Here is a 26,552-nt window from a genome sequence, read left to right as displayed (position 1 = left end):
CAATAAACATGAACAAACCAAAAGGAAAAAAAAACCTCTTTAACAAAAAAAAATCTGCATAGATGTTTAAACCTGTATTTGAAGTTCTATGACTACTTGTTAGTCACTCAGTCATGTCCAACTCTTTGCGACCCCATGGACTGTAGCCCGAGAGGCTCCTCTGTTCATGGAATTCTCCAGGCAGGAATATTGGAGTGGGTTGCCATTCCCTTCTCCAGGGGATCTTCCTGACCCAGGGACTGAACCCAGGTCTCCTGCACTGCAGGTGGATTCTTTACCATCTGAGCCACCAGGGAGGCCCAATTTGCAGTATGTACCCCTAAAAGAGCATCTTACCTGTTTGGTTGCCTTGGAATATATATAAAGGCACCAAAGACAGCAGAAGGTACCAGTCCTTGAAAAAGTCCATGGAGTACTACAACCAGCCAGCAGGCAAGAACGCCCATTCAATGATGCCCCAAACAGGAATGAGCCCTTTACTGCACTGCTCCCCAGGGTCCCTTGATCACAGATAGGCACTGGGCTGTAACTTAATAATTACAACAAAAACCACAATTATTTTCACTCATGGAATTGGCTTATAAATTTTAGAAAAGGGAAATTTAAAAATTTAAGTGCTAGTTATTTTATAATTTTCCCTAGCAAACTAGTAAAACTGCCAAATTATATGTAATTATGTAGTTGATTCCATTTGCCAAAATTATTAGGCTCAGCTCTCCTGTTTGGGGCAATCAATCCTTCTTCATCAAGCCCACAAACACACTGAGGACTTAATTTTGTCATGGATCCACATACATTTTAAAAGGAAAGAAAATTACATAGATAATGGTGATTTGGTTTTTAAAAATATGTCTAACAAGGTTTCTTTCATTATTATTCATTACTAACAAGAGCCATGTCTTCTCACAATGTTTAAAATATTTACTGCATGTAGCACTCCCTATTCCTATGAAGCTGTTTACATGCATTTTCATTTCAGCACTAAAATCCGAAAACAACCACGTGTGTGTGTGTGTGTGTGTGTGTGTGTGTGTGTGTGAGTCACTTAGTCGTGTCCTACTGTTTATGACCCCATGGACTGTAGCCCACCAGGCTCCTCCGTTCATGGAATTCTCCAGGCAAGAATACTGGAGTGGGTTGCCATGCCCTTCTCCAGGGGAATCTTCCCAGCCCAGGGATCAAACCAGGTCTCCCTGCAGGCAGATTCCTTACTGTTTGAGCTACCCGGGAAGCCCATAAGAAAAGTAAAAACTTAACGTCAAACAAATTAATCTTACAGTTTGAAACCTGAATTGTGGGCCAATATTTGCTCATGCCCGACTGCTTTTCTCAAGAGGAATGGTTCTTTCCAAGAGACTGCCTTCTTAATAATACAAAATAATTATCAGTTGTCATAATTACCACCACTACTCCGCTCAAGCGCCAAAAGTTGTCAGTTTAATGTCAGATGGTAGTGTGCAATTTCTATTGAGATTAAATTAGTGCAAGTTGATGAAATGAAGCAGCAGGCCATATTAACTCGCTTAATAACCAGGTCCTTTACTGAGATCGTTAGCAGTAGCATACGTTAAGATGCATATCAGGATAGCCTGCTTTTATCAACTGTTTGTATGAAAACTAACTCTACTGTCAACAGTATTTATTAAGTACTCAGACACCCAAAATTTATATTATACAATAATAAAACATTTATTTAACATTTATTAAATGCCAGATGCTCAGAGCTACCAAGAGCCCCTTAAAGTAAGAACTATTACTATTACAGATATGGGAAATTAGGCCTGGGGAGTGAAGTCACTTTAAGGTCACACAACCAGTAAATGAGGAGAGTAGAAATCTCAAGCAAGTCAAGCTCCAAAAGTAATATATCCAATAACAATGAAGACAAGTATAAGCAAGGACAACACAACTCAGTAACAGATACAGAGATTATAACAAACTATACATTCCCATTATTATAAGAATTATATAACTGATTCCAGGAACAGCAAAATTACAAGCTGTTTGTTGAATTGTGTGTGTGCGTGAAGGGTAGAGGGAAAACTTTAACATCCTTATTTTATAAGTGAAACCAGGACAGAAAGCAAAATTGTCAATGATTGTTAGTAACAAACTAAAATTGGGTAGCAGAAGGAGTCCGTGAATTAATAATATTGAGGGATCTTAAAACTAGAAATAAGATGATTAGATTAAAAAAACAGATTTTTCTGACTGGATTCAAAGTGATATAAAGTGATGAAGAATATTGAGGGATCTTAAAACTAGAAATAAGATGATCAGATTAAAAAAACAGATTTTTCTGATTGGATTTGAAGTGATATAAAGTGATGGAGTACATAATTCTAGGTTATGCTTGTTAATGGTTCCAGAGAGTAAGCTCAGACTTCACTGGATTTGATCAGTAACGGAGGCGAGCAGAGAATATAAGAGGGTAGCAACAGATGCAGTAAAAAATGGCAGAGGAGAAAATGACTTTGGCAGCAAGTAAATAAGATTATCATAAAGTCAAAGAATTCACACCTATTGATGAAGATGGAAAGTAAACAGGAATTCAATAAGAACAGGAACAACAGTCTGCTCTGTCACAAAGAAGTTCACAATATGAAGTAAAAATGTAAGCTGAAGACAGGCTGAAGTATGAAGACATCACTGAACTTAGCAAAAGCAACCAGCACTTAAGCTTCGTGAGGTGGGGACTCTGTGGCACTCATTCACTTTGTTGTGGAATTAACGTACGACAAAGATGTCTGCTTTGGCAACCTAGCTAAAACTCTTCTTCAAACTTTTGCTTAAAAAGAGTAGGTGGGAAAGGGAAAGCTATTACTATTGAGAACAGAAAATCTGAGAGTAAAATGATAGAAATGATTTAAAGGCCAACAAAAATTAAAATCTGGCTGGAGTTAGGTCTGAGACCCAAGAGTCAGAGAAGACCTACCGCGGCAGTCCTTTAAATTTTAACTTCCCCTTACAGACTCCAAAATAAGGAAAGAAGTGGGAATGCAAATCTACGAATAAACATGTTATGAACATTTGCTCTCAAATGACAATTCTTTTTTAAAAAATGATCTATGTGTGAGCCTTAGCATGATTCAAAAACTGTGATTCCAGGATTTTTGAAAGCTGAGTCCATCATGGATCCTTAAAAGAATCAAAATTTTTAAAACAGCAGTTCAGAAATCACACCAGCACACAAAGTTATATAATTCCACAGCGCTCCCCACTCCAACTCCTCCTCCCTTTTGGTCAATAGGTAGAAACAGTACCATGGCTGAGTACAGTGTAAGAGCTAATTCTACCAGAAGGGAAAAAATATTAAGTTAGCAGCCTTGAGTCACAAAGAGCAGCAGTATTCAGGAGAAGGGTGGAGTTTAATCACACTCCAGTGCTGAATGACTAATGTGCGTCGGCCTGAAGCTGGTTATGAGTCTCCCGGGGTATAAATGACATATTCACACTAAGGTTTGATGTCTGTGCTAGAAAAGTGCTCAGACCGAGAGGGCAACACTGCACGACTCTGGAAACGCCGCTCACTCTGGTCTGTTGTGGATGGCACCCCTACAGCCGCACGGCCACAGCCGGCCCACCCGAACCACGCTGGCTCCACAGCTCTCTGTGCTTGACCAGGGCCGTGTGGGTGTATATGATAAACATATTCCTCCTTCCTTGTCACCACTTTCGGAACTTTAAAATGGTCATTATACCCAAAGAATATTCTCTCTTAGCCAAGCAAATATTTATTTTGTTCAAATAAAACGTAATTGCTGTATCTTTCATATGATTCTGCCATGACTTAATTTTCTTTTTTATTAACTGAGCAGAACGAGCTCATGGCAACACCTGATGACTAATGAAATGCCATCCTGAAGCCCCTAAAATGTGATCATCACCCCAAGACACTAAGTCTTCACCCCCATTCCAGACTCAAGAACAGGAGTCTAAAACACTGAGGCGGCAAAGGTGAGCAGTCCGTTGCACTTACAGAGCAACTCCGGCATGTAAACAGAACACACATACACATCCCCTGCATGTTATGAGATTAAGACAGGCAGGGAATGGGGTCAGCTAGTCAATTTCTTACTGTATGTCAGCATCTCCCCCGCAAATTTCCAAGGATTATTAAAAGAGTTCCAAGGTCAGTAAGTTTGAAATGCCACAGTTATTCATCTGGGAGCATCACCATGCATATTAGCCTATTAAGGCTCTGAGAGGGCATGCAGTAAAGAAATTGGTTTGTTTACCTTGCGTTTCCCATACTTATTGATCACAAAACCTGTTTTTTTTTGTTTCGTTTTGTGAAACATTACTGATATGAGAAGTTCGGGAAATGCCACTCCTAAGATGATCATGTATTCATGTATTAACTGTTTGTTAACAATTAAAATGTAACACCCAAAACTAAAATAAGGTTTCCTTGATGCTTGCTGAGTATGAAAGGAAACTGCAGTGTCTGAGGATCAACAAGTGTTGGTTGACAGCTTTACTTGGCAAAATGCCAAGCAAAATACCATTACCTGTATATTCTGTAATGCTAAAAATAAAGGACAAAAGGCCTGTTCTACAGTAGTCCCTTAGCACATAATTCTCATAAAATGGATAACATCAATATGTGGGCTGACACCATTTTAAGTACTCAGTAAGAACTCATAGTATAATTACTTTAAAATCAATTTATCAGAAAACATCTAAATGTCTATAACTTCAGGAGCTCACAGCCTTAATAATCTCTCCTCGCGTTACTGTGAGATAATCTACTGAAACCCAAACAGTGTCACCTACTGAAGATTATTACAATACTTACCACATTACAAAAAGAATCCAGACCAATGCTACGTACATACTTAGTACATTCTGGATTAGACCAAGTAAAAGTTAACAACAAGCTGAACAGCATTCTATAAAACAAAAACAGAAAGTCAGTTAGGCTAATTCTGTCTGTTTTTCTATGCTATGGACTCACAGTGAGAAAGGAGACTGTCTTGGAACTTTATGACTGAATCATATACGAAATATTTAAATCTTTACATTTCGAATCATATACAAAATCCCTACACTTACCTCAAAAGAAGTTCTTTGGGTAACTTTTTGTTAATAAGGCCTTCATCATTATTCGAGAAAACCTAAAAGAAAAAAAAAAGTGAAATTATTAAAATGTTCCTCAATCAATCAAAAAAAAGTTACATATTTTGTAGATCAAAATGGCCCCCAGGAAGCTCAGGAAGGCAGGGATACGATTATGACTGATTCTCACTGCTGTAGAGCAGAAACCAACACAAAACTGTAAATTGATCTTCCACCGATGACACCAATTTCATGAAGTCAGTATTCTCCAATACTGACAGACATAAATACAGTTTATATTCTATACCATTTAATAAGAATGGCAAACATTTAGAGAAGAGTTAACACACAGTCACTTCTATCCTACACTGTATCAGAGGTTCCAGGCAAGGCTATTCAGCAAAGAAAATAAATAAAAGGCATGCTGACTGAAAAGGAAGAAATAAAACTTCTGTTTACAGATGACACGATCCTGTACACTGAAAATTCTAGAAAAAAGACATAAAAAGCTATTAATCACGGAATTCCAGCAAGGTTGAAACATTTAACATACAAATACACCATGGATTTATACAAAAATAATTTGTATTTCCATACATTAGCAATGACCAACCTTAAAATAAAATTAAGAAAATAATCTCATTTGTAGCAGCATAAGAAAAAACCTATTTAGGAATACATTTAAGGAAAGAAGTACATGATATTATATATTGAAAACTTATACTAAACACTGTCGTGAGTAATCAGACTTAAACTGAAACACATTACATGTTCATGAACTGGAAGATTTAACAGTGCTGAGTCAGCAATGCTTCTCAGCTTTGTACCTATTCTACTTGGGGTTTGCCAACTACATCCAGTCTGCTGTTATGCCCACCGAATGAAAACTTAACTTCTAACGCGGTACTATCACTTCCGCATTCCCAGTTATATCTTTTTATAGTCTTCCATTTTCCTGTTAAAATTTTCCAACTGTTCATCCATTCCAACTGTTCAACATCTGGCCCATCACTGACTCAGTTTCTCTAAGCTCTTCTCCTAACCATGGGTCACACTTTTTTCTTTCTTTCCATGTCTCATAATTTGTTATTTCACAACAAATAATTGTGAGTAAAAAACCCCAGAACTTTACAAAGATCAATGAAACCAAGAGTTGTTTCTTTGAAAAAACTGACAGAAGGGGAGGAGAGACTCGCCAAGATGGCAAAGCAGAAAGACCGTGAGCTTACCTCCTCTCACAAGCACACCAAAATCACAGGCACCCATGAAAAAGACCAGGACCTACCAGAAGAAAATCTACAACTAAAGACATAAAGAGGGAACTACAACCAGACAGGCAGGAGGGGGCAAAATAACCAGGTCCCTCACCACAGAGATGGCAACCCACAAACTGGAGGATAATTACATTGCAGAGGTTCTCCCAGGAGTTAGCGTGCCGAGCTCCACATCAGGCTCCACAGCCCTGGGGTCAGGCAGCAAGAAGACAGCCCCCAGAGAGTCTGGCTTTGAAGGTCAGTGGGGCTTGGCCTTGGGAGTCCCTAAGGACTGAGGGAAACGGAGAAGGCTCTTGAAAGGAGCACACAAAACCTGCCGTGTTCCGGAACTCGGGGCCAAAGCAGTCATTGGACAGGAGCCAGGGCCAGACCTGCCTGCTGGTCTCAGGGAGTCTCTTGGAGAGGTGGGGGAAGCGGGGCTGTGGCTCACCTTGGGGACAAAGACACTGGCAGAGGCCATTCTTGGGAGCTCCTCCTACTGGGCGAACACGGGCTCTGGCAGGCCCCGTTGAGGGACCTGGCCCGTCCAACAGCCTGTAGGGACCAGTGCTGGGACACCTCAGGCAAAGTAGCTAACTGGACAGGGACACAGCCCACCTGTCAGCAGACAGGCCGCCTAAAACTCCCTGAGACCACAGTCGCCTCTAGACGTAGCCCTGCCCGTCACAGGGACAGGACCCAGCTTCACCCACCCACAGGCGGGCACCAGCCAAACTGTCCAGCAGTCCTGCTCCAGGCTCTAGACAAGCCTCACCTACCTGGGGGCAGACACGAGATGCAAGAGAGCCGTAGTCTGCAGAGCCGGCCTGCCCGCAGCAGGCCAGACCCTACCCTGGGACCGGCTGGCCCTGACCCTTCCTACTAGCAGGCCAGCACAGCCTCAGAATGCCCGTGACCCCATATCTGTGTCAGGAAACACCTCCCGCACCACCCCCCAACACATTAGTTATCAGACACCAGCTCTGTGATCCCTGGGCACTCCGGTCAGACCCCAGGGCCTGACTCAGACCATAAGTAGTCCAGCGTTAAACCAAAACCTGGTTTCACCCACCAGTAGTACACGGACAACAGCCCCAGAGTTTTCTGGACCCTGACTGCACCCACCCACCGGTGAACAGGCACTAGCCCGGGCCTCCTGGGGCACCGCAGTCAGCTGCCTGGCGACTGGGCCCCAACAGCCTCTTCATAAGGCACGGGCGGGTAACCAACTAGAGGAGAGGCCAATCAAGCCTACCAGACCACCCACACAGTCAGCCTGCCACAACGAAGGACCCACACAGCCCTCACAGGGGAAACCTCGAGAGCATACAGGCCGGGGACAACACAGGACATCTTGTACAGAACAGTTTCTCCAAGGTCAAGATATGTATTAACCTACCAGACACGTGAAAATATAAATACCAACTTAGGCAAAATGAGGTAACAGAGAAGGAACATGATACAACCCCAGAAGAACTTAGTGAAGTGGAAACAGGCAATCCACCCAAAAAAGAGTTCAGGGTAATGACTGTAAAGATAATCAAAGAACTCAGGAGAATAATGGATGCACAGAACAAGAAGTTAAAAATATTTAGCAAAGAGAAAAAATATATTTAAAAAGACAGAGATGAAGAATACAATACCTGAAATGAAAAATATACTAGAAGGAAAACCACAATTCTAAAAGACACATGTACCCTAATGTTTATTGCAGCAATATTTACAATAGCCAGGACATGGAAGCAACCTAGATGTACATTTACAAATGAATAGATAAAGAAGATGTGATACATATATAGAGTAGAATATTACTCAGCCATAAAAAGGAATGAATTTGAGTTGGATTTAGTGAGGTGGATGAACCTAGAGCCTCTTATACAGAGTGCAGTAAGTCAGAAAAACATACATCGCATATTAACACACATATGTGGAATCTACTAGGTTGGTGCAAAAGTAATTTCAGTTTTGCATTGTTGAACTTTGCCATTAGATATTTGAATACATTTCTATATAAATGTGGTTATGTTATACATCATTTTAATGCATAATTCTTGCTTTATGCTTTTTGCTAATGAATTATTACTTATTGTTTATTTTATATGTATTTTAGACAACCTACAGTAATGACCTTAGACAAATAGCAAATTGGAGCAATTTTCTTATTCGAGTTCAAAATGGGTTATAAAGCAGCAGAGACAACTTGCAATATCAACAATGCACCCAGACCAGGAACTGCTAATGAACATACAGTGCAGTGGTGGTTCAAGAAGTTTTGCAAAGGAGACGAGAATCCTGAAAATGAGAAGCGTGGTGGCTGGCCATTAGAAGTTGACAATGATCAACTGAGAGGAGCATCAAAGCTGATCCTCTTACAACCACACAGGAAGTTGCCCAAGAACTCAACATCGACCATTCTACAATCATTTGGCCTTTGAAGCAAAACGGAAAGGTGACAAACCTTAATAAGTGGATGCCTCATAAGCTGACCACAAATCAAAATAAAACCATTCTTTAAAGTGTCCCCTTTTCTTATTCTATGCAACAACAATGAATCATTTCTTGATCTGATTGTGACGTGTGATGAAAAGTGCCTTTTAGATGACAACCAGCTCAGTGGCTGGACCAAGAATAAGCTCCAAAGCACTTCCCAAAGCCAAACTTGCACCAAAAAATGGGGGTCATGGTCTCTGTTTGGTGGTCTGATGCCCGTCTGATCCACTACAGCTTTCTGAATCCCGGTGAAACCGTTACATCTGAGAAGCATGCTCAGCAAACAGTGAGAGGCAGGAAAAACTGCAACGCCTGCTGTTGGCACTGGGCAACAGAATGGAACCCATTCTTCTCCACAACAATGCCTGACCACGTCACATAATGAACATGTCGCAAGTTCAATGAATTGAACAAAGTTCAAAGTTTTGCCTCATCTGCCATATTCACCTGACCTCTTGCCAACTTACTACTTCGTCAAGCATCTCAACAACTTTTTGCAGGGAAAATGCTTCCACAACCAGGAGGATGCAGAAAATGCTTTCCAAGAGTTCATCGTATCTGGAAGCACAGATTTTTTTTCTATGCTACAGGAATAAACAAACATTTCTCATTTGCAAAAATATGTTGATTGTCATGGTTCCTATTTTGACTAATAAAGATGTGTTTGAGCCTAGTTATGACGATTTAACATTCAGGATCTGAAAGCATAATTACTTTTGCACCAACCGAAAAACCGTACTGATGAACCTAGTAGAGAATGGACATGTGGCACAGTGGGGGAGGTGAGGGTGGGATGAGCTGAGAAAGCAGCCTTGACATACATACATTATCATGTGTAAGAGTTAGTAGGAAGTTGCTCTGTAACACAGGGAGCCCAACCCGGCACTCTATGTGACCTAGAGGGGTAGGATTGGGGGAGGGGGCGTGGCGAGGTGGAGGCTCAAAAGGAAGAGGATATATACATAATCATATATCATAGATATATCATAGAGAGTCACATCATATGGCAGAAACCAACACACTGGAAAGCAATTTTCTACCAATTAATTTTTTTTTAATTTTTAAAAAGAAAAATATATTAGAAGGAATCAACAGTAGATTAAAACATACAGAAAAATGGATCAGCAAGCTGGAAGACAGAGTAGTGGAAATCATGACCACTGAACAGAAAAATTTTTTTAAATGAGGACAGTCTAAGGGACCTCTGGGACAATATCAAGAACACTAATATTCACATTATAGGGGTCCCAAAAGAAGAGAAATTGAAAAAAAAAAAGCGGGGGGGTTGAACATATCTGAAGAAATAACAGCTGAAAACTTCTGCAAACTGGGAAAAGAAACACTTATCCAAGTTCAGGAAAGGCAGAGAGTTCCATATAGGATAAACCCAAAGAAGAACACACCAAGACACATTGTAATTAAAATGACAAAAAATAAAGATAAAGAGAGAATCTTAAAAGCAGCAAGGGTAAAGCAGGGGCACTCCCATAAGGTTATCACCTGATTTTTCAGCAGAAACTCTGCCAGCCAGATGAGTGATATATTTTAAATGATGAAATTGAAGAACCTACAATCAAGAATATCCAACAAGGCTCTCCTTCAGATTTGATAGAAAGATCAAAAGTTTTATCAACAAGCAGAAGTTAAAAGAGTTCAGCACCACCAAATCAGCTTTATATTAAATACTAAGGAACTACTCTAGGTGAAAAAAGAAAGGCCCCAATTGGAAACATGAAAATTACAAAATGAAAAAGATCATCAGTAAAGACACACATACAGTAAAGGCAGGGAATCAACCACGCACAGAGAGAAGGAAGGCTAAAAACAAAACCAGTAACATCTACATCAAAGCCCCTTAAGCAGTTAAGGATACACAAAGCAGTTAAATTAAAGGTATGATATAAAAAAAAACAGTAATCATGAGGGGTTTTAAAAATGCATTTGAAATTAAGAGATCAGCAACTTAATCACATATATTAAGATTGCTATTAAAAAACCTCACAATAACCACAAATCAAAAAACCTAATACATACACACACACACACACACACACACACACACACACACACGCACAAAGAAAAAGGGACCTCTGGTGGTCCAGTGGTTAAGAATCCGTCTTGCAATGCAGGGGACACAAGTCTGATCCCTGGTCAGGGAACTAAGATCACACGTGCTTGCAGAGCAACTAAGCCCACATGGCACCACTACTGAGCCTGTGCGTTTCGGAGCTCGTGTGCCCCACACAGAGAGCCTGAACGCCACAACTACTGAGCCTGTGTGTTTCGGAGCTCATGTGCCCCACACAGAGAGCCTGAACGCCGCAACTACTGAGCCTGCGCACCACAACCAGAGAGTCCGTGCACTGCAACAGGAGACTCCACGTGATGCAAAGATCCCGAATGCCACAACTAAGACCCCGTGCAGCCAAATAAATAAATATTTTTTTAAAGAAAAAATCCGAACATAACACTAGTCATCAAGTAACAAGAACAAAAGAAAAAGATAAAACCACCCCCAAACAATGAACAAAATGGCAGTAAGAACATATGCATCAATAATTACCTTAACTGCAATAGACTGTATGTTCCAATCAAAGGACACAGAGGGGCTGAATGGATACAAAACAAAACCCTTATTTATGCTGCCTACAAGAGACTCACTTCAGATCTCACTTGAGACACACAAAGACTGAAACTGAGGGGATAGAAAAGGTATTCCATGCAAACAGAAATCAAAACAAAGCCGGAGTAGCAATACTTATATGGGGCAAAACAAATTTCCTCAAAATAGAGACTGTTACAAAGACAAAGAAGGATACTTTATAACGATCAAGGAATCAATCCAAGAACAAAACAGTGGCTCAGCTGGTAAAGAATCTGCCTGCAATGCAGGAGACCTGGCTTTGATCCTTGGGTTGGGAAGATCCCCTGGAGAAGGGAAAGGCTACCCCCTCCAGTATTCTGGCCTGGAGAATTCCATGGACTGTATAGTCCATGGGGTCACAAAGAGTCCGACACGACTGAGAAATTTTTACATCAAACTTCATAAATATATATGTTCCCAACATAGGAGCACCTTTATACATAAGGCAAATATTAGCAGACATAAAAAAAAGAAATCAACAGTAACATAATAATAGTAGGGAACTTTAACACCCCACATATATCAATGATCATCCAGAGAGAAAATCAATAAGGGAACACTGGCCTTAAATGACATATTAGATGTGACAGACTTAACTGATATATACAGAGAATTCCACCCAAAAGGAGCAGAATACAGTCTTTCAAGCACACATGGAACATTCTCCAGGAGAGACCACATTTAAGGCCATAAAACAAGCATCAGTAAATTTAAGAAAACTGATAATATCAAGTATCTTTTCCAACCACAATGCTATGAGACTAGAAATCAACTACAAGGAATAAAAACACACCCACACATGGGGGTTAAACAACATGCTACAAAACAACCGATGGGTCATTAAAGAAAACAAAGGGAAGATCAAGAATATCTAGAGACAAATGAAAATCAAAACACAAAGATCCAAAACCTATGGGATGCAGCAAAAGCAGTGAGGGAAATTTAAAGCAACGCAAGTTTACCTCAGGAAACAAGAAAAATCTCAAGCAACCTAACCTTACACCTACAGGAACTAAAAAATAAAGAATAAACAAAACACAAAGTTAGTAGAAGGAAAGAAATCATGAAGATCACAGTGGAAATAAATGAAATAGACTTTAAAAAATCAGAAAAGATCAACATAACTAAAATCTGGTTCTTTGCAAATGTAAACAAAATTGATAAACCTTTAGCCAAATTCATCAAAAAAAAAAATCAATAAATCAGAAATGAAAAAGAAGTTACAAATGATACCACAGAAATACAAAAGATCATAAGAGGCTAATACAACTATATCTCAATAAAATGAAAAACCTGGAAGAAATGGTCAAATTCTTATAAATGTACAATCTCCCAAAACTGAACAGGAAGAAACAGAAAATATGAATAGACAAGTTACCAGTACTGAAACTGAGTCAGTAATTCAGAAATTATCAACAAGCGCAAGTCCAGACCAGGGACTCCAGTGGTCCCGTGGTTAGGTCTGTGCTTTCACTGCCACGGCCTGTTAGAGAGCTAAGTTCCCACAAGCCACACGCTGCAGCTGGGGCTACGGAGCCCAGGACCAGGCGGCGTTACAGGTGAGTTTTACAAAGCGTTTAGGGAAAAGTTTACTAACGCCTATCCTTAAACAATTCTCACACACTCACACACACACACAACATGCAGAGGAAAGAACAATTACAAACTCATTCTATGAGGCACTCATCACCCTGATACTAGAACCAAAGATACTAAAAAAGAAACTCACAGGCCAATACCACTGATGAACATAAATGCAAGAATCTTCAACACAACATCAGCAAACTGATCCCAACAATACACTAAAAGAATCATAAACCATAATCAAGAGAGACTTATCCCAGGGATGTAAGGATTTTTCAATATCTGAAAAATCAATGTAATACACATTAACAAGCTGAAGAATAAAAACCATATGATTATTGCAATAATCACAGGAAAAGCTTTTGACAAAATTCAACATTAATTTGTGATCAAAATTCCCCAGAAAGTGGGCACGGAGGGAACATACATCAACATAATAAAGGCCACATAAGACAAATCCACAGTTAACATCATACTCAATGGTGAAAAGCTGAAAACATTTTCTTTAAGATCAGAAACAAAACACAGATGCCCACTCTCAATACTTTTATTCAACAGAGTATTGGAAGTCCTAACCACAGCAATCAGACAAGAAAAAGAAATATATCTAAAATGGTAAGGAAGAAATAAAATTGTCACTGTCTGCAGATTACATGATACTATATGTAGAAAATCTGAAAGATGCCACCAGAAAACAACTAAAGCTTATCAATGAATCTTGTAAATCTGCAGAATGCTAACAAGATATAGAAATTTGTTGCATTTCTATGCACTAACAACAAACTATAAAAGAAGTTAAGGAAACAATCACCTTTACCATCTCATAAAAAAAAATTAGGTAACTACGAATAAACCTAAGGAGGTAAAAGAGCCGTACTTGGAAAGTCTATGCTGCTAAGTTGCTTCAGTCGTGTGTGACTCTGTGCGACCCCATAGACGGCAGCCCACCAGGCTCCCCCGTCTCTGGGATTCTCCAGGCAAGAACACTGGAGTGGGTTGCCATTTCCTTCTCCAATGCATGAAAGTGAAAAGTGAAAGTGAAGTCGCTCAGTCGTGTCCGACCCTCAGCGACCCCATGGACTGCAGCCCACCAGGCTCCTCCGTCCATGGGATTTTCCAGGCAAAAGTACTGGAGTGGGGTGCCACTGCCTTCTCTGTGGAAAGTCTATAAAAGACTATAAAACTATAAGATGAAACTGAAGACAATACAAAGAGATGAAAAAATATATCGTGTTTTATATAGGAAGAATTAGTACTGGTAAAGTGACCATACTATACAAGACGATCTACAGATTGAATGCAATCCCTATCAAAATATATCAGGGGATTTTTTATAGAACTGCAACAAATAATCTCAGAACTTGTACGGAAACATAAACACACAAATAGCCAAAACTATCTTGGGAAAGAACAGAACTGGAGGATTCAAGCTCCCTGACTTCTGACTATACTGCAAAGCTATCAAAACAGTATAGCATTGGCAGAAAAACATTCACACAGATCAATGGAACAGAAAAGAAATCCAGAAATAAACCCACACACTATGGGTCAATTAATCTATGACAAAGGAAGAATATACAAGGGAAAAAAGGTAGTCTCTTTAATAAATGGTGCTGAGAAAATTGAACAGCCACCTGCAAGAGAATGAAAGTGGAGCCCTGTCCTACACCATACACAAAAATTAACCTAGAATGGATGATAAGCTTCGAATGTAAGACTTGAAAAAAAAACTCCTAGAAAAAAATAAAACTCCTAGGGAAAAAAAAAAGGCTGTAAGCTCCTTGACATAAGTTATGGAGATGATTTTGGACTTGACACCAAAAGATAAGGCCACGAAAGCAAAAAATACATCAGACTACGTCAAACTAAAATGCTTCTGTGCAGCAAAGAAAACCACCAACAAAAACTACAATCTATGAATGATTCTGCTAAACATATGCAATAAGAAGTTAATATTCAACAAGAAATCTAATGAAAAAATGGGCAGAGGAGCTATACAGATGTCTTTCCAAAGATACGGCCAACAAGTACATGAAAAGGCCCTCAACATCATTAATCATCAGGGAAATATTGATACAAATCAAAATATTGATACCACCTCATACCTATCAGAATGGATATTATTAAAGAGACAACAAGTAACAAGCAGTGAGAACCCTCACGCACAGCTGGTGGGAATCTACACTGATGCAGTCTCTGTGGAAAACGGTATGGAGTTTCCTCAAAAAATTAAAAACAGGGCTACCCTATGATCCAAGAATTCCAATTTTAGGGATTTTTCTGAAGAAAACAAAAACAATAATTTGAAGAGATAGGGGCTCCTATGTTCACCGAAGCATTATGTACAAGTCAAGATATGTAAATAGGTTGCCCATTGATAAATGAATAGATAAGGGAAATATAATAGATATATACAGTGGAATATGATTCAGCCATTTAAAAAAAGGAAATTTTGACACCTGCAACAACACGAAGTATTTTGAGGGCACTATGCCAACTAAAATGTCACACAGTGAAACACAAATACATTAAAAGATAAATGATCTGACTTATATGTGTAATCTTTCAAAAAAAATAAACTCATAGATAACAGATTTATGATTCCATAGATGGGGAATGGGAGGGTGGACAAAACAGCCAAAGACAATCAAAAGGCATTTCTAGTTACAAAATGAATAAATCCTGGGCATGTAACATACAGAATGGTAACTATAGTTAACAATACTGTTTGGCGTATCTGAAAGTGCTAGGAGAGTAGATCTTAAAAATTCTCATCACAAGGCAAAAATTCTATAACTATGTATGGTGACAGATGTTCACTAGATCTGTTACGGTGATCATTTTGCAATATATACAAATTTCAAATCATTACGTTGTACAACTTTAGTATGTTATTATGTCAATTATACCTGAATTTTTTTAAAGTATAGTCATTTACCTCCATAAAGCAAAGTTCCTCCTTCAATTACGTTGCTTACAGTGAAGGTAGCAGGCACTGAATCCTTTTAATTTCTAGTTGATCTGGGTCTCAATTGTGTTATAGCGCTAGTTAGATTCAGTTCAAGATCGGCTTTAAATTTTTTTTAGGGTGCAATCAGAAATGCACCTTCAGGAGAAGCTGGGATCTGAGCACTGGTGAACTTCACAGATCTCGTTGAGCTTTACAACCCAGGTGCTAGCTTTCTGAAAACTAAGAGCACCATCTCTGTTTTACACTCTGGCTGTCAGCCGGGAGCTGGCTCTGCTGTGGCACCCTCTGCTGTCCATGCCTTATGGAGATCTCTCTCTGCCTCTGTCTGCCACCTGAAAGCCTGTTGCCTCCCTGATTGAAAGCCTGGATAGCCACAGAGGGACATTTCTCAGCTCCCCTGCCGTGCCCCCTGTCCGTGGTGGCCCTGCCTTACACTTGGGGAAAGCCCCTAGTGCCTCAGAGAGATTTCTGTTGATTCTCCTGCCCTGACCCTGGCCTTCAGCAGGCATCGCCCACCTCAGGAAGGTCCTGCACTCCAGGGCATGTCTACATGCATATACTCAGCGAAGACCCAAGGGAAAGAGAGGTGGGTGCAACGTGCTCTGTGGCTGGGGCTCCTCGGGATTCCAGCGGTCACTCCAGCCCACAAGCAGTCAGTAAACGTTGACCGATTGCTCCAAGAGCTGTCTATAGCAGACTCTTCTCCCTCCTGCTGACCCCTCCACAGGTCAAAGTATCTACGCGTCTCCTTTTTTCTGGGAAGGGCCTGTTACAGCCTCAATTTTAATTCATGTAGATTTCTTTGTGACCTCAGCTCTCTAGACGGGTTTTAGAGAACTGCAATCTTGTAGCTTCTCAACCTTTTCCCATCATTAGGGTAGAAACAGCAATGTCTAGTTTTTGCAACTTTCAACATCCTAACAGTGGAAGTCTTTATTATCTGTTCTGATAGAAGAAAGACTTGGAGCAGATAAATGACTTACCCAAGGTTTAGAACTGGAAAAAAAAAAAGGAAAACTACAATATAAACTTGTATCTCCTGACTCCAGGTCAAGTGTTCTTTGTACTGGAGAATCGGTAGTAAAGGCTATTTAACTCTGTGGCAGGCAATTGACTTCTCAGCATTTCTAGTTTGTAAAATGAAAGGATTGTACTAGAAAACCTCAAAAAGTCTCTTCCAAATCTAATACTTCAAGATTCAATTCAGTTTGCGTTTTAAAAATATCCCACTGTTTCTGAAAACGTAACTCTGTGTCTCTAGATCTCTTTCACTTTAGATGTTTAATAAGGATCACGAATTTATCAAGCCCACAACCAACTCCTTTCTTCATCCCTTGCTAAATTTACTCCTCCCATAGTCTTCATCTCAGCAAATGACAACGTGTTACTATTGCTCAGACTCCAATCGCTGAACCATTCTTCACTTGCTTTTCTATTGCACAGCCAACCCCATGGATGACTGAACCAAACAACGCCTTCTCTGGTTTCCTTTGTTCTTGTCCTTTCTCCCCTCACTCCTACCTCGCGTATACTTTCCACACAGCAGACAGAACGGTCCTTTTATGAAATGCAAAGCCATGCTCTGCCATTCTTCTTAAACTCCGTCAATCACCTCCTCTCCCCTCAAATGGAAGGCAAATTCCCTTAAATGGCTTGTTCGTCTTATGCAATCTGGTCTCCCTGACTAACTTGGCCTCCCCTCTTGCCAAGCTCATCTTATTCCACTCCAGGTTTTCCTCGCTGTTCCTCCAATACACCAGGCAGTGCCTCGGGACCTTTGCATATGTATTCCTTCCTGAAAGGGTCTTTCTCCTAGGCATTCACACGCCACATCCTCTGCTCAGAGACACCTTCCCTTCCACCAACAGAAAGAGTAAGTTCCGGGACTCCCCTGGTGGTCCAGTGGCTAGGACTCCCAGTTCCTAATGCAGGGGGCCCAGGTGTGATCTCTGGTCAGGGAACTAGATCTCACATGCTACAAATAAGGGTGAGCTTGTCCCACCTAAAGATCCTGCATGCTGCAACGAAGACTCAGCACGGCCAAATAGTATTTTTTTTTAAAAAAGCAAGTCCTCCCTCCTCTCATCCACTCAACCATCCTCAAAACTTCCTCTTATTCAGCTTTTTCTCCAAAGCCCTTCTCACCACCTTATCTATATGCTTATTATCTGTCCTCCCACCACTAGAATGTAACTCCACGAGGCCAGAGCCTTTCCTGTTTCATTTACGGTTGTGCACCCACTGCCTAGAACAGACTGGCACATACTGAGATACACAAATATTTGCTGGACAGAAAACCATGGGACAGAAAATTTAATGGAAAGACACGATTACAGGGGCAGCAATGAGAACTGGAAAAGCCGCACGCCAGGTACCAGGCACAATCTTCAGTTTGGGAAGAAGCCATGGTGCAATGCTTAAAATGCCATACTTTAAAGACAGATTGTTTGAGTTCAAATCCTGGCTGTCACTCACCAACTATGTGACCTTGGGCAAACTGTCTAAACAATTGGGCCTATTAAGTGAGTACAATGATGTCAATCTCACAGGGATGTTAGAAGGGTTAAGTGAGATAAATGTGAAGTGATCAGCCTAAAAATGAACACAGTGGAAGGGCTCTATGAAAGGGAGTTATTGTTACGATTACTAAAAATTATGTACCTCCTTAGTGCAGCCATAAAGGAGACCAGTTTTGTCCAGAGTAGGAAAATTAATAAGAGAGAAACTTGTTGTCATGATCTATTAACAAAGATCTCATTATATAAGCTCTCTTAACTACACCATGTGATGGCAAAGAGACCAAAACTGTTGGTAAAATAGAATATACTTTATTCTGCTTCTCAACACCTCTGAGAAGTCTTAACCACAGGCAAATACAGAAAGAGCAACACTGGGAGAACTCCAAATGAAATCAATTAAAATGGGACAATTCTATGATACAATGCTGTTTTATATTTCCAAAAAATAAATCTGCCTTACAAGCTCAAGTGGAAAGCAGTTAACAAAAACCTGATGACAACAGGTAATCCAACATATATTTTGATCCATACAAATTAAAGTTTAAAGCTTTTTGATGTCTTTTTGTAACAATTTTAGAATATACAACTAAAATAAATGAAAACTATGCTGGGAAAGATTGAAGGCAGGAGAAGGGGATGACAGAGGATGAGATGGTTGGATGACATCACCAACTCGATGGACATGAGTCTGAGCAGGCTCTGGGAATTGGTGATAGACAGGGAAGCCTAGCGTGCTGCAGTCCACGGGGCTGCAGAGAGTTGGACATGACTACGCGACTGAATTGAATGGATTATTAGGAAAAAACCTCAGAAAATAAAATTTTACTTTTAAAAATAGTCTCATCCTTCAAGTCTAATGGCTTTATGTTAAAAGTTCGTCTTGTAACAATGTTTTCTTAGGTCAGTCTCCCAAGGCAATAGCAATAAAAACACAAACAAATGAGACCTAGTCAAACTCAACAAGTGTTTGCACAGCAAAGAAACCATAAGCAAAATGAAAAGACGACCTATGGAACAAAAGAAAATATTTGCAAATGCTGCAACCAACAAGGGCTTAATCACCCAAACACACAAACAGCTGATACAGCTCAACAACAAAACACAAACAACCCAACTCAAAACTGGGCAAAGACCTTAACAGACATTTCTCAAAAAAAGACATACAAATGGCCAATAGACACATGAGAAGATGCTCAATATTGTTAATTATAAATGCAAACCAAAAAATACAACAGGGTATCAACTCACACAGGTCAGAATGGCCATCATCAAAAAATCTACAAATAACAAATGCTGGAGAAGGTGTGGAGAAAAGGAAACCCTCCTACACTGTTGCAGAAAATGCAAGTTGATGCAGCCACTGTGGAAAACAATATGGATTTCTCCTCAGAAAACTAAAAAGAGAATTACCATATCATCCAAAAATCCCACTTCCTGGGCATACACCCGGATAAAACTGTAATTCAAAAGACATTTGCACCGCTATGTTCATAGCAGCATTATTTACGGTAGCCAAGACCCAGAAACACCCTCAATATCCATTTACAGGTCAATGGATAAAGAAGGTGTGGTATATATACAATGGACTACTACTCAGTCATAGCAAAGAATGAAATAATGCCCTTTCAGCAACGTGGATGGAAGAGAACAAACTTGTGGATGCCACCGGGAGGGGGCTGAGGGAGGGTTGGGGTGGGAGGCTGGGGTCAGCAGATGTATGCTTATATGTATGTGTGTGTATAACTGAGTCACACTGCAGAGACTGGCACAACACTGTCAATCAACTACACTTCAATTAAAAAACAAAAAAACAAAAAAAAACCTGTAGCCTACCAGGCTTTTCTGTCCATGGGATTCTCCAGGCAAGAATACTGGAGTGGGTTACCATTTCCTTCTCCAGGGGATCTTCCCGACCCAGGGATCAAACCTGGGTCTCCTGCACTGGAGGCAGACGCTTTAACCTCTGAGCCACCAGTGAAGCCCATATATAGAACGGATAAACAACAGGTCCTACAGTATAGCACAGGCAACTATATCCAGTCTCCTGGGATCAACCATAATGAAAAAGAATATTTAAAAAAGAATGTATGTGTGTGTATAAAACAGTGAATCACACTGCTGTACAGCAGAGACTGGCACAACATTGTCAATCAACTATACTTCAATTAAAATTAAAAAAAAAAAAAAAAGCCAGCCTTTGTGATTCACAGAAAGCAGGTGCCAATTCCTGAACACAAACTGAAATGACAGGAGAAACTTTAAATGCTATTACAGCCATGAGTATGAACCCTAATCCAATGATCTGTCGTCATTGATTCCTCGTCATTTCATCTGTGTGAAAGAGAAGAAAAGGCAGAGCACAGAAGCCTAGGCGTGCCTACTCTGCTCAACAGTGTGCAGCCAAGTGCCAAGAACAAAAGACAAATACTCATAAGCACGCAAAACATTAAAATCCAAGTAAGGGAGAAAACTCATCTCCTAACAGAAAAATAGCTTATATTTGGAGGGAACATATAACAAGACACCATACACTATAGCATAATCCAACGTTTACATAAGCCGGCTCTGAGACAAGATGCCTGGTTTTGAAATCTGACTGGGTGAGTTACTTTACCTCTCTGTGCCTCATTTCCTCATCTCTAAAATGTGGAAACGGTATTTTCCGCGTAAGGTTGTTGTGATGGTTACTTAAGACACATGGGGTGCTTATAAAAATGTCTCACGCATAAAATGTACACAATAAATGTCAGCTGTCATTTATCATTTAAAGGCAATAGAAACAAGTGGCTTAACTGAATTCTTTTTTTTTTTCTCCTGCACGGCATGTGGATCTTAGGGCTTTCCTGGTGGCTTAGCAGTAAAGAATCCACCTGCCAATGCCAGAGAAATGGGCTCAATCCCTGTGTCGGGAAGATCGTCCGGAGAAGGAAATGGCAACCCACTCCAGTATTCCTGCCTGGAGAATCCCAAGGATAGAGGGGCATGGTGGGCTACAGTCCATGGGATCAAAACTGAGCAACTAAACAACTTCTTAGTTCCTCGACCAGAGATCAAACCCACATCTCCTGCATTGGAAGCCATGGAGTCTTAATCACCAGACTGCCAGGGACGCCCTGAAGAAAAATTCACGTGCAACGCCATAAATATCCAATGCTAAAGCTGTATGTTTAGATTCAAGCATTTAAGGAAGGGTAATGTTAATATCTGGAGTACATTTGGGGGATTATAGAAGCAGCCTCCTTATCCTCCCTCTACACTAACCACTCACTCCCCTTTACCCTGGAGCCTAGGCATCAGGTTACCACTCACTTAAATTCCTCCCATGAATTAAATTCTTAATGCTTAAAGATAAAAACCAAAGCATTTCTAAGTTTGGCAAAGCAACCAGTAGTACACAAGTACAGTAAGATGCTTTTAGAGTACATAAAACTCTAAAATTTACAACCGTGAATCAAGGTGGACTGTTGATTCACAACAGTGAATCAGGATGGAACAGGTGGACCAAAAAGAAGAAAAGGAAAATGGACAACTGGAGGAATATAAGCCCTCAGAGAGAAAGCTGTGAAACTGTTAACTCCTTAATGTTCTTTCCCCTTGCCAGAATTGTAAGAGCTTTTCTCACAGATTACATGTAAAAAGTAAGACGCTGCAACATTTACAACACTTAGCTTTTCATAAATTCATTTCCTGAAATTCTTCTGGCTCCATTAATTTTCACTTAAAGCAACTCAGAATTTAAAAGAAGCATGCAGGGACTAAAGAAGCATTGCTGTTATTTGTGGGTGATGGGGTATTTTTTTTCCTACTATCAACAGGTCACACAGCTGGCAGTTGTTCTTCTGGGGTCAATGAGATACAGATCATCCACGTTCTCTTAGTAGCTTAGTTACTAAGACAGGACAGAGCCAGCCAAGATTCCAAAGGGCAGCGTATCTCTCCAGAAGCCCTACCGGCACTTGGGGAGCACCGGCCACTCTCAGTTCAGTAGCTCTTCCACTAACCCCTGCAGGTAAGCAGCAAATCTAGGTAACACTACTAACAGTTACAAAAACTGTTTCTCAGAACTAAGCGTTTTCCTCTCACCCACCCCCACCCTCTCGCAAATACACCAAAGGTGTGTCTCCAAGCAGACAATCCAGCTCTGCTCTTCTTTTACACCTTTTGGAGGCTTCTGGAGAATTCACACCTTCGATTGACAATTCCCTAAATCTTGCCTATTCAAGCCAATACCTGAGCCGAGTCTTCGGGTTATAAACGAGCTTAATGGGGTCCAGGTGGGATGCCCACTCAGTCTCAAGTTATTGAATAAAGGTAATAATTTAAAGGGTTTACTACGCACTAATTAGGAATTAAATCCCCGAGTGCGGGTGCTGCACTCAGAAAAAAACACCACCTTAATGCCCCATTTTTAAAAAGGAGTGAGGAATCCCCAAAATTACAAATTCAAATTTTCACATGCTATAGAAACCTGTCAGAATGATGAATTTCAAAGAAATACCTATTTGTACATAATTGCATAGAAATGGGACAGGAAGCACGCAGACTGAAACATAGTGTTAATATGACTATACATGGTAGATGATATTCATACATATCCTTTTTTTCCCCCTAACCACACCCTCTCTGAGTGGCTTATCAGGCTCACTAGGGCGAAACAGCATTACGCTGTCCGGCGGCCGGCCGGGTCTGGGTCCCCGCAGTGACCCCGGCACTCTCGGCGCCGCTCCCGGGCAGCGGGCGGGCGTTCCGCCTGCCCCAGGGTTCCCCCTCCCGGGGGCCCGCCCAGCCCTGCCCTGCCCGGCAGCCCCGCAGGCCTCAGCCCGGCCTTTCGGCGACCCCGGCGCCACCCGCCCACACCAGCAGGCGGCCGCGCGGAGGGACAGCTCGGGCGGGGAAGGGCCTGGTGGCCGGGCTGCGAGGGCCCCAAACTCACCATGGCCGAAGAGCCGCGAGCGCGCCCACAGCCCAGAGTCACAAGGCGCCGGCAACGCCCGTTGTCCTGGTGACGACAGCTGGGAGCCCCGCCCCGTCCCCTAGGTGGGCTCGGAGGCAGCCATTGGCTGCCGCTGAGCACGTGACGATAAGGGGCGGGGCCTTTGGACCGCCCCTTTGTGCCCCCACACCTCGGTCCTGGTCGGGGGCCTCATTGCCTTTGCTCCTTTCCATATGGTACCTCAACACCCTAATCACCTTGATATCCCTCATCTTACAGATAAACCAGCCTCAGCCTGCTGGGAAAGACGTTTATAAATTTATCCTATTTAAGTAACACATTATTATTGGAGACACTTTAAACAATAACGAATTAAGAAGAATAAAACCATGCCAAATCCCAACACCTGGTGTAATCACTGTTTTTTCTAGTCTATCTGCTTCAAAGCCTATCTGCATTCCAACAAAATATATATTATTATATATATTAATATACACTGTATTCTTGGAAATGGAAGCAAACCCCATGCACTTTTTATAATCTACTTTTTTCAATAAAAAATTATCCTTGCATGCTATTTCATGTCATAATATTTATGGTACATTAATTTACTAAATCATTCTGCAACTTGTTGGATGCTTTTAATATGGTTGAAGGGAACTTTACTAGGCCATTAAGTCTATGAGGAGACATACTCTACAGCTGATTTGACATCTCCCCTTGAATGTCTAATAGACATCCCACACTTAATACAGTCCCAGTAAGACTTTTGATCCAAGTTTCTCACTTTCCCTAAACAAATGGACAACTACAGTCATCAACAATCAAAACCAAAAAGCCCTATGAAGGAGAAGAGAATCTGTAGAGATGGAAAGTAGATAACTAGTTGTTTACAGCTGGGGGAGGAGTGCTGGAGGTAAGAGATAATAACTGAAGGGTACCAGATTTATTTTTGTACCATTATATCTACTATTGTGGGCAAGAATCACTTAGAAGAAATGGAGTAGGCATCATAGTCAGAGAAAGAATCCAAAACACAGTTCTTGGATACATTCTCAAAAACAATAGAATGATTTGTTTGTTTATAAGGTAAACCATTTAATATCACAGTAATCCAAGTCTTTGCCCCAACCAGTAATGCTGAAGAAGCTGAAGTTGAACGGTTCTATGCAGACCTACAAGACCTTCTAGAACTAACACCCAAAAAAGATGTCCTTTTCATTATAGGGGATTGGAATGCAAAAGTAGGAAATCAAGAAATACCTGGGGTAACAGGCAATTTGGCCTTCAAATACAGAATGAAGTAGGGCAAAGGCTAATAGAGTTTTGCCAAGAGAACGCACTGGTCATAGGAAACACCCTTTTCCAATAACACAAGAGAAGACTCACACATGTACATCACCAGACGGTCAATACAGAAATCAGATTGATGATATTCTTTGCAGCCAAAGATGGAGAAGTTCTATACAGTCAGCAAAAACAAGACTGGGAGCTGACTGTGGCTCAGATCATGAACTTCTTATTGTCAAATTCAGACTGAAACTGAAGAAAGTAGGGAAAACCATTAGACCATTCAGGTATGACCTAAATCAAATCCCTTATGATTATACAGTGGAAGTGAGAAATAGATTCAAGGGATTCAGTTCAGTTCAGTTCAGTCACTCAGTCGTGTCTGACTCTTTTCGACCCCATGAATCGCAGCACGCCAGGCCTCCCCGTCCATCACCAACTCCCGGAGTTCACCCAGACTCATGTCTATCGAGTCAGTGACACCATCCAGCCATCTCATCCTCTGCCGTCCCCTTCTCCTCCTGCCCCAAATCCCTCCCAGCATCAGAGTCTTTTCCAATGAGTCAACTCTTTACATGAGGTGGCCAAAGTACTGGAGTTTCAGCTTTCGCATCATTCCTTCCAAAGAAATCCCAGGGCTGATCTCCTTCAGAATGGACTGGTTGGATCTCCTTGCAGTCCAAGGGACTCTCAAGAGTCTTCTCCAACACCACAGTTCAAAAGCATCAATTCTTCGGCGCTCAGCCTTCTTCACAGTCCAACTCTCACATCCATACATGACCACAGGAAAAACCATAGCCTTGACTAGACGAACCTTTGTTGGCAAAGTAATGTCTCTGCTTTTGAAGATGCTATCTAGGTTGGTCATAACTTTCCTTCCAAGGAGTAAGCGTCTTTTAATTTCATGGCTGCAGTCACCATCTGCAGTGATTTTGGAGCCCCCAAAAATTAAGTCTGACACTGTTTCCACTGTTTCCCCATCTATTTCCCATGAAGTGATGGGACCGGATGCCATGATCTTTGTTTTCTGAATGTTGAACTTTAAGCCAACTGGATTAGATCTGATAAACAGAGTGCCTGAAGAACTATGGATGGAGGTTCGTGACATTGTACAGGAGGCAGGGATCAAGACCATCCCCAAGAAAAATAAATACAAAAAGGCAAAATGGTTGTCTAAGGAGGCCTTACAAATAGCTATGAAAAGAAGAAAGGTGAAAGGCAAAGGAGAAAAGGAAAGATATATCCATTTGAATGCAGAGTTCCTAAGAATAGCAAGAAGAGATAAGAAAGCCTTCCTCGGTGATTGATGCAAAGAAATAAAGGAAAACAACAGAATGGGAAAGACTAGAGATCTCTTCAAGGAAATTAGAGATACCAAGGCAACATTTCATGCAAAGATGGGCACAGTAAAGGACAGAAATGGTATGGACCTAACAGAAGCAGAAGATATTAAGAAGAGGTGGCAAGAATAGACAGAAGAACTATACAAAACAGATCTTCATGACTCAGATAATCACGATGGTGTGATCATTCGCCTAGAGCCAGACATCCTGGAATGTGAAGTCAAGTGGGCCTTAGGAAGCATCACTATGAACAAAGCTAGTGAAGGTGATGGAATTCTAGTTGAGCTATTTCAAATCCTAAAAGATGATGCTGTGAAACTGTTACACTCAATATGCCAGGGAATTTGGAAAACTCAGCAGTGGCCACAGGACGGGAAAAGGTCAGTTGTCATTCCAATCCCAAAGAAAGGCAGTGTAAAAGAATGCTCAAACTACCACACAATTGCACTCATCTCACATGCTAGTAA

The 26,552-nt window shown here is 40.9% G+C and overlaps 1 protein-coding gene across 5 annotated transcripts in view; it reads right to left on the bottom strand.

The window, feature by feature from the left end:
• FBXL2 (F-box and leucine rich repeat protein 2) overlaps positions 1–23,535 on the bottom strand; it is an 83,268-nt gene extending 59,733 nt beyond the window's left edge. For all 5 annotated transcript variants that reach the window (XR_011563204.1, XR_011563205.1, XM_070777324.1 and 2 more), the window contains exons 1-2: positions 23,453–23,535; positions 5,056–5,117 (exon numbers count right to left, since the gene is read on the bottom strand). Coding sequence is in view for 3 of the 5 variants with exons in the window: in XM_070777324.1 (XP_070633425.1) it covers positions 5,056–5,117; positions 23,453–23,455 (65 nt within the window). In the remaining 2 variants the exon portion in view is untranslated. The remainder of the gene's footprint in view (positions 1–5,055; positions 5,118–23,452) is intronic.
• Positions 23,536–26,552: the final 3,017 nt, after the last annotated feature.

The sequence above is a fragment of the Bos indicus genome, chromosome 22 (genome assembly GCF_029378745.1).
Source record: "Bos indicus isolate NIAB-ARS_2022 breed Sahiwal x Tharparkar chromosome 22, NIAB-ARS_B.indTharparkar_mat_pri_1.0, whole genome shotgun sequence".
Taxonomy (NCBI): Eukaryota; Metazoa; Chordata; class Mammalia; order Artiodactyla; family Bovidae; genus Bos; species Bos indicus.
Note: the sequence above shows the minus strand (reverse complement) of the source record. Positions and strands in the feature narration are given on the sequence as shown.